At 40.0% G+C, this 12,478-nt stretch overlaps 1 protein-coding gene across 2 annotated transcripts in view; it reads left to right on the top strand.

Moving 5' to 3' along the window:
* PPP2R2C (protein phosphatase 2 regulatory subunit Bgamma) overlaps positions 1 to 12,478 on the top strand; it is a 410,134-nt gene that overhangs the window by 309,835 nt on the left and 87,821 nt on the right. For both annotated transcript variants that reach the window (XM_044680773.1, XM_044680774.1), the window contains 2 exons: positions 5,331 to 5,428; positions 11,798 to 11,963. In XM_044680773.1, the coding sequence (XP_044536708.1) occupies positions 5,331 to 5,428; positions 11,798 to 11,963 (264 nt within the window). The remainder of the gene's footprint in view (positions 1 to 5,330; positions 5,429 to 11,797; positions 11,964 to 12,478) is intronic.

Here is a 12,478-nt window from a genome sequence, read left to right as displayed (position 1 = left end):
TTAGAAATGTATATATATATATATATATATATATATATATAGTGGAATTGTGCATCGGTTAAGGGGGTTTGGGGGGCTTAGGGGAGAGGGAAATAACATGAAACACATAACTATGGGAAAATATTTTTAAAAAGGAAAATATATATATGTATATACATATACATATACATACATATACATACATATATATATAAATTCCTGAAGTGGAAGAGTGGTAAGTTCTAAGCAACTGAGGATAAATGACTTGCCCAGAGTCTATACTCAGATACTAAGAAGTATCTGAGATCAGATTTAAGCCCAGGACCTCTGCCTATCCAATGGTCGTCTACCTTGCTATGCCCTCACTAGAGGTCTTCTGGATATGATATATTTATGTTTCTTATTTAATTATGGGTTGGACTCAATGAGCTTTGAAGTTCTGTCAAATTGAAATTCTAGAACTATTTTTTTAACATTATTATCAAGATCCTAAAAAAGGGGGCAAGGTTTTTCAAGTGCCCAACCCCTTCACAGCAGAGAGTTCCTACACGGTGAGATTAAAATTCATACTAGCGCCATGATGTCTCCACTGACTGTCCTACCTGTGGTCTAATTATTCTTTCGCCTGGCTACCCCATTGCTTACATTTCTGGAGCAGGAGTCAGACTTTACCAGAGATGGCCCCTTAGGGGCTCCCTAGAGAAGTTCCTGTGATTTCTGTTTACATAGCAAAGCTTTGTCTTAGAGCAGGCATTTTGTCTAAAAGTCTCTTTTCTTTGGATTCTTCTATCTCACCCCTCCTCTACCTTTTTTTCTTTTTATTTGAAAAAAATCTTTATCTTCATTTTGATCCTTAAGTTCTACTTAAAATATATATATATATTTGTGTGACTTTCCTGGAAGGCTCAGAATCTAATACAATTTTTGCCAGATTGACTCCCCGATTAGTAACAATGAACATGTATTTTTGTCATTTTTGTCCATGTCTCTATGCATGTTATTAGTGTATAAAGTAACATCCAAATTGGCATATTTTCAGTTTATTACACAAGACATTGGCTCTTCCACCTCTTGTACCAGTGTTCCCCCATGACTGCATTATCCTCTCTCTCCTCACCCCCATCTTGTAGAGATGTGTTGGCAAACCTACGGCACGTGTGCCAGAGGGAGCTGCTCTCCTCCCCCTTCTCTACATATGCTGAGGACATTTCTCCCATCACCCATCCCTCTGCCCAGGAGCCCAATGGGAGCGCTTCCTCCCTTCCCTGTCTGGGGTGAGGCAAGGGACTCACATGTGGCATGAGGTTGCAGTTTGGGCACTCGATCTCTAAAAGATTCGCCATCACTGTTGTAGAGTCTCTGCTTCCCTTCTTAGCACAGCCCAAGGATCACCGTCTACATGGTGGTCTTTCCTGATCCCTCTTTGTGGTGAGCACCATCTCCCTCTTGAAAGCTTTGCTGATACTGTGTGTTTCCATGAATGTTGTGGTATCCAAATAGAATGTAAGCTCCTGGAGGGCAGGAACTGTCTGGGTTTTCTTTCTGTTCCCCAGCACAGGAAGGCAGGAACACTTTGTAAACTTTTCAGAGTATTTTATAAATATCTCATTTTATTCTCACAAGAAGAGGTAGAAGCTCTTATCCCCATTTGACAGGTGGTGAAACTAAGGCAGACCAGTAAAGCACATTGCCCAGAATCACACAATTAGTAGATCTCAGGGGTCAGAGTTGAACTCAGGTGTGCCTGACTATAGGTAAAGTGCTCTCACTACTGAATCACCTAGCTGCTTTTTTTTTAAATAGAGAAAATACAAAAAAAAAAAGAATGTTAAAATGTTTGATGAATTGATGTTGAATGTGTGTAGCTGTATGTGCATTGTGTGTACATTTGCATGAATCTACATATAAATATATATATTTGGTATGTGTTTATATATATTTTTACTGTTGTTAAAATGATTAATTGACTGATTAATTGTTAAATTGATTAATTAATTAATTTGAGCAAAGATAGTGGAGTGATTTGTCATTTACTTCTCCAGCTCACCTTACAGATGAGGAAACTGAGGCAAATGGAATTAAGTGATTTGCCCAGGATCACACAACTAGTAAATGTCTGAAGCTGGATTTGAACTCAGAAGAAGAATCAGTTCACTGAGAGAGAAAGAGAGCATTCTATCCACTGAGCCATCTAACTGCCCATATCTCTTTTTATTTTAACCTTTACCTTCTATCTTAGAATCAATATTGTGTATTGGTTCCAAGGCAGAAGAGCAGTAAGGGCTAGGCAATGGGGGTGAAGTGACTTGCCCAGGGTCACACAGCTGGGAAGTGTCTGAGGCCAGATTTGAACCCAGGACTTCCTGTCTTTACCCATGCCATTTTAATAGCCAACATTTATATATGGCTTCAATGTTTGCAAAGCCCTTTATGTATATTATTTCATTTTATCCTCATTCCTATCCCAATTTTAGAAACAAAGAAACAGACGCAGAGCAGCTCAGTGCCTTGCCAAGGGTCACAGAGGTAGGCATCAGAGTCAGCTCTCTTCCTGAGCCCATGTCCAGTACCCACCATGCTGTGAATGCATGGGCATATTTGGTGATGTCTATGTGTGTTTATTATGTGTATATTTTAACCCTCCAACTTAAATTGCTCTTCCTAGCTTGATGTTTTCCTAAGCATTTTGTTTGGAAATCTCCATCCCTCTCACTTTCTCTGATTGCATGAAAATCTCCCTGGGGGAACAGGGACTATCATTTTTCATCTAGGAATTTCCCCATAATAGATGCTTAATTGCGTACATTTTTATTCAACTGAACTGAATTAAGTGGGCACATGGAGCACAGTGGACAGAGCACTGGCATTAGGATGACCCAAGTTCAAATTTGTGACCCTGAGCAAGTCACTTAACCACCACCTGCCTCAGTTTCCCCTTCTATAAAAAGAGGATAATAGCACCTCACTCCCAAAGGTGTTGTGAAGATCAAATGACATATTTGTAAAGCCCTTCCCAAACTTTAAAGCTTATATTAATCCCAGATATTGTGGTTGTTATCATTATTATGTGTTCATATATGGAATCATCGAATCTTAAAGCTGAAAGGAATCCAGGAAATCATTTATCCTAAGCTTCTTGGTATATAAATGAGGAAATTGAGGACCAGAGGTGGGAAGGGAGCCAAATTAAATAGTGATTTAGTGGCAGATTATAGGGCTGTAGAGTAGTAAAGAACTCTTCTATAAAATGAACATCTTTGATTAGAATTGTAATTTTCTGCAGTGGAAAGATAATTGGATTTGGACCAGAGGGCATGAATTAAGAAACAAAAAGCCCCTCTTTGCCACTCACTATCTGTGTAACCTTGAAAGTCACTTTACACTCCCTTTGCTTCTGTTTCCTCACCCCGTACAATGGCGGGGTTGGGCTGGATGACTTCTACAGATTTCTTCCAGCTCTGTATCTATGACATTACAACTTGGTGGGCTGTGGCACTTCTAGTAGGAGTGTTGTCACCATCTGCTTTGAAAGGTATGACTGTTGGTGGTGTTTGTGATCTGTGTGTGTCTGCGTCTGAAAGAGCCAGATGGATGACTAATGGCCTTTCCACACCAAATTACCCAGAGACCATGAGGAAAATAGATAGGCATGGACATGGAACCTAGAGACGAGAAATGGCATTTTCATCAGTTCTGAGTTAAAGGATGATTGACTGGGAGCGACTGTCCCTCTTCCCCATGTGTTTGGTTCCATGATAATGGCTTAAGGCACCGTGTAATATTTATACCCATGATGGGTCCCTTATCTCTGGCATTTTTCATGTTCCTTTCAGTTGCTTTTCCTAATTGAGTTCCTTAGAACAAAACAATTAAGGACGCTTCGATCTGGAAGGAAGAGCTTAGGAAGCATTTTAGCACTGGAATAGACCGCAGAGACCATAGAGTCTAATTTTTCCATGACATGTTATCTCTTTGCAGTTCTTTTGACCAGAAGGAAGAGCCCATGCCCTCTTAAAAACGCTGTGCAGGTAGAAAATGTGCCACCCGCACAATGCCTATTCCACAGTGGACAGCTCTTGCTTGCAACATATTGTTAGACATAACAGGAATTTTTCTTTATGTGGAACCTAATCTGGCATAGCCTCTCTGAAAGTCCCATGCCTTGTCCCTAGTTCCATCTTCTTAGAACCAAGCCAAGTTCTAACTATCAAGTCCAATCTCTCATTTTAAAGAAAAGGAACCTGAAGTGTAGAGAGAGGAGATGACTTCTTAAAGACCTCAAAGCTATGAGATGATGAAGTCAAGAATGAAACTCTGGTCTCCTAACGACTCCCTTTGCTTATTTTACTTCATCCTAGAATCTTAGACTAGGAAGAAACCTCAAAAGTTTTCTGATGAAACCCATACCAGTGGCACGGATTTCATCCAAAAGGCTACTGTGTGGTGCAGTGGACCTGAGTCAGCAAGACATGAGTTCAAAATATTAGCTGTGTGACCCTGGACAAGTCACTTAAGACTCTTTTTGCCTTAGTTTCCTTAACTGGATGGAACGTGAGAATAATTGTAGTTCACCTATCTCCCAAGGTTGCTATGAGATGTTTGTAAAGTACTTTGTGAATTTTAATGCCAACTAGCTAAAAACCATCGTCAAGAAGTGGCCATCTGGCACCTAACTGAACAGATTCTGTGATGGGATACTTGCTGTCCTCCAGAGGCATCCTATTTTATTTTTAGGTGGGACTGATTGTTAGGAAGTTCTTTTTTATTAAAGGAAATACAATCCTGTGATTTCTCATCCCCTCCTCAACCCCAGTAGCTCCTATGCACTGGGGCCACGTATAAATTGTCGAGTCCTCTTTTTGTCTGGCAACCTTTCCAGTAGAGTCATCAAGCCCAGCCATCATGACTCAATGGGACTCGCCATTTAGCCAGTTTTGAATCCTCCTAAATATCCCGTCTTGTAGCCAACATCTCCCCACCTTGCCTTTAAGATCTGTCCAGGAAATCAGTTATTTTCCTGCAGTCAAGACAAACTAGATACAGTGTTCCCTCTGTCTTTAGAGAGAAGGATAATTTTGCCCTTCTACTCTTCAGGTTCTTCACACTTGAGCGGGGAAGGAGGGAAAAGGACTATATCTGTTACCTCCCTCACATAGCTGAAGTGAGGAAAACCCTTTGTAGTCTGTAAAAGCCCCAGAGAAGTGGGAACTTTTATTGGGGGGCGGCAAGCATTTGCCACAGCCTTGTGTGAGAAGGGTTTGGGAAGGAGAAAAAAAACCAGGTGGAGACTTCTTGTGTACTGTGTCACCTTTTTTAATAAAGGGATTTCTTGTTTGTTTTCCTATCCACAGCTGATATTATTTCTACAGTCGAGTTCAACCACACGGGAGAACTGCTGGCTACTGGGGACAAGGGGGGCCGGGTTGTCATATTCCAAAGGGAACCAGAGGTATGTAGACTGGAGTCTGGTCATGTATTTGGGGATTTAGCCTGGGATGGGAAAAGGGGTGCATGTATGACAAATGTGGTCTAATTCTTCTCATACAAAGGGGTGGTGTGGGGGGTTCTGGAAACTATTCATTTCCTAAAGTCCAATTTCCACCCCATCTGTGACTTAGTGAGTCCCTTCACCTTTCCCTGCCACCATTTTTCTAACTCTAAATCAGAGATACTGACACAGAGATACCCTCACCTCCCTCCATTTTTGAAGAGGTAATGATGGGATAGTAGAGTCAGTAAAATCCTGGATTCAAATGCAGGCTCTACCATCTAACTTTTTTGGTATCAGTTTTTTTTCTTTTTACTTTTAAGTAGGGATAATGATACCTGCCCCTCACTATGCCACTGGGATGTTAGTAGAATAAAATAAAAATTTGGTGGAAAAATGGGGAAATGTTAAAAATTGATTAACCAGAGGATTGAGAATGGGGCTTGGCATAAGTTTTCCTGTCTCTTGTGGGGTGGATACATCTGAGCCCCCAAACTTATCCTGAGAGTGAAGATACAGATTCTTAGTAGCAGCATTGTTAGCCTAAATTGAGCCAAAGCTATTTCTGAAAGTCCATGATTTTGCCTCTCCCAGAACACTTACCCTTGACTCTATGGGAATGGTTCCAAGGGCTACCATCAGACCCAGATATCTGGAGGAAGAGTCTTCCCCAGCACCTTCCTTCTTGTTTACTATACCAGGGAAGGGTTTACTAGGCACTGGGCTAGATCCTAGCTAAAGCAGCCCCTTGGATCTCCAGCACCTCAGCCTTGAATCATGCACTTGGCATGGAGAACATCCCGAGCTTTCTTACACCCCCAGATAGTGGCACTGACTGCTTTCCCTGAAGTGACCGCCATGATTTTCTTCTCTGCCTGCTGAATCCTCTCTTCCCTTAAGGCCCATCTAAGATGCCATCTTTCCCATGAAGCTTTCAGTGATGTCCTCTGACAAAAGTGATCTTTTTCTTTCCATGTTTCTTATATCACTTCTTCTGTTATTCATTATTTCAGTCTTGTCTACCTCTTTATGATCCCATTTGGGATTTTCTTAGCAAAGGTACTGGAGTGATTTACCATTTCCTTCTCCAGATCATTTGACATATGAGGAAATTGAGGCAAACAGGGTTAAGGGACTTGCCCAGCGTCACACAGCTGGTAAGTGTGTGAGGCCAGATTTGAACTCAGGAAGAGGAGTCTTCTTGACTCCAGACCCAGGGTTCTAGCCACTGCATTACCTAGCTGCCCTAACCTTCCTCTAGACCTCTCCTTTGTCCTTCTATCATTCTGCACTGTATCACCCTTTTTATGAATATGGTTTGTTTTCTCTCCTCAATTATAACACAGCTTCTTGTTGTATAATGTTTTATCTTTGTATTCCAATGACTAACTCAATATCTGGTTTGCAATAAATAATGTTGAATAAATACATGACTATTTCAACCTATGAAACCTATGAACAACCAACCTGCTGTTATTCTTAACTCAGTGCTATTAAAATAGCATCCTAAAAGATTATTGCTGCCCACATTGATATTTCAGTCAAATCCATTTAGGTTAAGATTTTTACAATCTCAGATGGTTGATTCTTTTTTTTTTAATAATAATCATTTTTTTAAACCCTTGTACTTCGGTGTATTGTCTCATAGGTGGAAGAGTGGTAAGGGTGGGCAATGGGGGTCAAGTGACTTGCCCAGGGTCACACAGCTGGGAAGTGGCTGAGGCCGGGTTTGAACCTAGGACCTCCCGTCTCTAGGCCTGACTCTCACTCCACTGAGCTACCCAGCTGCCCCTGGTTGATTCTTTACAATTTCAGATGATTGGATTCTTTAATAGGTAGTAAATATTTAACATCCCTCTCCCCACCCCATAGGTCTATACAATATTATTTCTCCTATCTATATTATGATGTCACCAGGATAGTTCTATTCCATATGTCTGTCTCTCTGATGCTAATAAGATACTTAAGAAGGACACACAGACCTTTAGAATGCCTCAAGGAAACTCTTTTATATATGTATATTACAGTCTTTCCCTGGGTGACATAAGGAACCATGGAATAAGCACTGGATTTAGAGTCAAAGGACCTGTGTTCTAATCCCACCTGCTACGTACTTACTGTATGATTTGAGGCAAGTCACTTTACCTCATAAGGCTTTGATTTTCCCATCTACAAAGTGAAGAAATCAATCTGGACAATCCTTAAGATCCATTGATTTTTATGAAATGGGACAATTTTAATATAGGTTTATCTGCTTGCAAATTGTTGCAAAAGAAATAACTGGTCAAGGGGGAAAAAACTCAATTTAGGTCTTAAAAATAATTTTCATAGTTTGGAGGATTGTCTTAAATCCCAAATTCTACCTCTGATACCTTTTAGCTGTATGTCTCTAGTGCACAAGACTGTCCCCCAGGAATTAAATGACTAAGTCATAGATGGTTGCAATCGGCATCAGTGGTTGTAAAATCATGGATCCTCCATATGCTTGCAAATACTTACATATATATGTATATACTTAAATATATCTAGTTAACAAGTCAAATCAGCAAGAATTTATTAAATTCCTACTGTGTGTCAGGCAGGTGGTACTGTGCCAGTCACCAGAGATGTAAAAAATGGTAAACACAGTCCCTGCCCACAAGGAGCTCATAATCTAATGGTGACAGACAACATGAAAACCACTTTGTATAGCAAAGACATCTAGACGATAAATTGGGGGTAATCACAGAGCAAAGGAACAAAAGACGACTTTAAAAAATAAGAATCAAAGGATATTAAAACTGGAAGATCTTTCAGAAATCACCTGGGGCTGACTTCTGAAGCCCAGAATTTTGAAGTGATTTGGTCAAGGTCACACATGGAATAATAGGGGAAGAACAAAAATTTCAATACAGCTTTTTCAAGTCTAAATCCAGTTTTCCCACAAGTGGGTGGAGTGCTAGACCTGTAGTGAGGAAGACTCATTTTCATGAGTTCAAATATGGCTACAAATAGTCACTAGCAGTGCCACCCTAGACAAGTCACTTAACACTGTTTGCCTTGGTTTCCCCATCTGTAAAATGAATGGAAGAGGAAATGGCAAATCACTCTAGTATCTTTGCCAAGGAAACTCCAAACTGGTTCACAGAGGGTCAGACACTCATAAAACAACTGAACAACCACAAAATTTTAAAGCAATCATTTAATTTTTAAACTTAATTTATTTTTAGTGCACACTTATTTAAATGAATGCAATTGTTTAACTAAACCTCATTGACTCAATTACTATGTGGGTATCTATAGATATGTCCTTTCCCTTCCCTCGGGCTTTGGTTCCATCTACTATATAATAATGAGGTTAGACTTGGTGACCTCACATCTCTTCCCATTCTGACCTTCTATATTCTAAGGTTCCATCCACCTCTTAACAAATCCCCGAATCCATCCTTTTTTTTATTTTAATTTGAACTCTTCTAGGGTAGTAGCTCTTCTATGCCAATTTAGCGGTAGGTTGGTTTCTGCATCTTCCTTAGAACACACATGGATTGCATTTTCTAAAGGACAGTTATCTGCCAGTGAGGATAATGATGATTTTGCTCTTTTCCAGGCTTCATGATTGCTTGTCAGCCAAGTAAGACAGGCTAGGACACGGATGATATTTGATATGACACTGGAACATTTCTTTAACAGTATTTACCATGGAGCCAATTATGCATGCTGCAGTCAGGGAGAAATCAGAATGAGACAGGACCACCTTAGACTTCATCCTGGATATTTAGATCCTCAAGTTAAAAAAGGACCTCATTCTCCACTGCTATAATGAAGTTTCAAGCATAGGGTGAAATAGATGGGACAAAATAGTTAAACAGGAAAGATCTTTTCCTCATATCTTTGCAGCTCTTCTAGAAAATGGAATATAGAAAAGATGTTAAAACGACAATCCCCTTATTTTTCAGAGGAAACTCATAGAGGTTAAATGACTAATTAAAAGTTTTACACATCAAAAGTAAAGGAATTTACACATAGTGAAAGCTAGAAAGAACTTTCACCTGACTTTTACCCCACTGCACATTCTACTGGGCTACAGGAAGGAACTTTACTCTAAACCCCACCACCAGCTCTGATCTATTCACATACACTTTTTTGTTGATGTTCTTAACCCTTATCTTCTGCCTTAGAATTGATACTAAGCATCAGTTCCAAAGCAGAAGAGAAGTAGGAACTAGGCAATTGGGGTTAAATGACTTGCCCAGAGTCATATAGCTAGGAAGTATCTGAGGTCAAATTTGAACCAGGACCTCCCATCTCCAGACCTGGCTCTCTATCCACTGAGCCACCCTGTGCACACACAATTTAGGCTACTCAATTAATTTAGCAATTTTTGAAATCACTGTTTTCTAATTCATGGGGAAAATTAAGTTGTTTTTTTTTATCCTTAAAATATAGTTGATTGGTACACTTGGGGCGATTGCCATAGACTAATTTACAGATAAAACTGTTTCTTTATATGTTTTCAAGAACCTCCTCTTCTAGGTATTAGTTCCATTGAAGTTCTATACCAGTTTTAATCTGAAATGAAAGTTTGTTCAATAAAATTTTGCTCTATTTTGAAGCTCCTGTAATCAGGCATAACAAAGATAATTTAAAATGTTGGTGTAGTGGAAAGTGTAGTTAGTGAGAGGATCTGATTTCAAATTCTGACTCTCCCTTAGCAGCTTGGGCTTAGGATCAGAGTCACCTTGAGTAATCACTCCGTGAACAAGTGTTTACTAAGCATTGACTCAGGGCCAGGCAATGCACTAAGCTTTGGGGATGCTGTCAGTCAACCAGCATTAAATCCTTATTCTATGCCAGATGGGCAGTGAGGTGGCACAGTGTATAAAGTGCTTGGCTGGGCATTAAGAAGATTCATCTTCACAAGTTCAAAGCCAGCCTCAGACACTTGCTAGCTGTGTGACCCTGGGCAAGTCACTTAACTCTCTTTGTCTCCATTTTCCTCATCTGTAAAATGAACTGGAGAAGGATATGGGAAACTACTTTAGTATCTTTGCCAGGAAAACCCTTTGTGGAGTCATGAAGAGTCAGACATAATTGAAAAACAACTGAACAGCAGCATAGACCAGACAGTAGGCTAAATACTGGGGATACCAAGTAAAAGAAGAGAGAGCAGTTTCATCTCTCAGAGACTTTACCTTCATATTGGGCAGACCACATGGAAAGAATATTATATATATATGTATATATATGTATGCATTCTATATAAGATAGAGAGAGAGTAGACCTCTCTGGAAGGTAATTTCAGAGGAGAAGGTACTAGCAAATGGGGGGAACGAGGAGATTTGAGCTAAACCTTGAAGGAAGTCAGGGAAGCTAAGAGGCAGGGGTGAAGAAGGGGCAGATCTTTCTGGGCATAAGGGAGATTAATGCAAAGGAATGGGAAGAAGAGTGTTCAAGGAATTATGTCGTAGTTGGATTGGAGTGGAAGAGAATAAACAAAGTGTGGGAAGACTGGATATACAGGGAGCAGTCAGATTATGAGCAGCCTAAATTAAAAATAGAGATTTGAGATAAGATCCTGGAAGGAAAAGGAGCTCTTTAGTCAAAGGAGTGGCATAGAGAGACCTATGCTTTAGAAAAATCACTATGGCGGATGAGTGGAGAATAGATTGGAAAGGGAAGAGACTCGAGTCAGGGAGGGTATTTAGAAGGCTGTTGTAGTGTTCTGAGTGAGGAGGGGTGAGGACTTGAATTAGGGTTGTGGTTGCATGAGTGGAGAGAAGATAACATGTGAAAATGGCAAGATGTGGCAAGGATCATATTTATTAGAGTGAAGAGTCCAAAATAAAACTAAATAAAGAAAAAAATAAAAGGAAAGGAGCAAGGTGGCTCAGTGGATAGACAGCCAAACCTAGAGATGGGAAGTCCTGGGTTCAAATCTGGCCTCAAACACCTCTTGGCCAGTGCCTAGCCCTTACCACTCTTCTGCCTTGGAACCAAGACTTAGTATTGATTCTAAGATGGAAGGTAAGGGTTAAAATAAATCCCCTTACATCCCTAGTCACTTAACATCTTTGTGCCTTATTCTTCACCTATAAAAAAAAAGAGAAGGTTGGGCTAGAATAGATCATCTCTGAAGTCCCTTCCCGTTTCCAGCATTACTAAAGCCACGATCCTATATTTGAAATTGTGATTTGCATCATTGAACCCTCTGCAAAATTGTACCTAATTTGCATGTTTGGCAATATCAGGTGCTTAATGATATTACCTTTTTATAGACTCAAATTTCCAAATGCCTAATGATCTTGATATCTTCAGAGATACTTTATTTTTCTGGTGTTTCCTTCTTCTTAGAGTAAGAATGAGCCTCACAGCCAGGGAGAGTACAATGTTTACAGCACTTTCCAGAGCCATGAGCCGGAGTTTGACTATCTGAAGAGCTTGGAGATAGAAGAGAAAATAAACAAGATTAAATGGCTCCCCCAGCAGAATGCAGCCCATTCTCTCTTGTCCACAAATGGTAAGGCCAGGGAACTGCCATGCAAGGTGTAAGCCTGTTCCCTTATTCATATAGCCTGCAGCATTAATTTGTGACTGATTCTGTGATAATTATAAAGTCTATCCAACTCCTAATATCCACCAATAATTAGTAAATAAATGATTTTTATGTTAATGTTTCTGCATTATAAATAATATGATATAGTAGAGACAGTATTATTCTTAGGTACCAGACTGTAGACCGGGATTCAAAGAAAAAAATGTAATAATCCTTGACCTTCAGAACTTGACATGGCATCAGGAGAGGGATGGGAAGGCCAGGGTGTTATTAGGGGAAGGATTTTCTGCTTCATCCCTTGGCTGGCCATCACACCTTGTCAGGGAAAAATGTTTCCCTTCACCTTACAAGGCAAGTTCCTTGATGGAGACCTGACTGCCACAACTACAAAAGCTCTTATGGGCATAACTAGGAGTAATTTGAGTAGACATTAATCTTGAAATACGAATTTTGAGAATATTGAGTTATCTTTCAGAGAG

This window comes from Gracilinanus agilis, chromosome 6 (assembly GCF_016433145.1).
Source record: "Gracilinanus agilis isolate LMUSP501 chromosome 6, AgileGrace, whole genome shotgun sequence".
Classification (NCBI taxonomy): domain Eukaryota; kingdom Metazoa; phylum Chordata; class Mammalia; order Didelphimorphia; family Didelphidae; genus Gracilinanus; species Gracilinanus agilis.
This window is presented reverse-complemented; position numbering and strand designations above follow the sequence as displayed.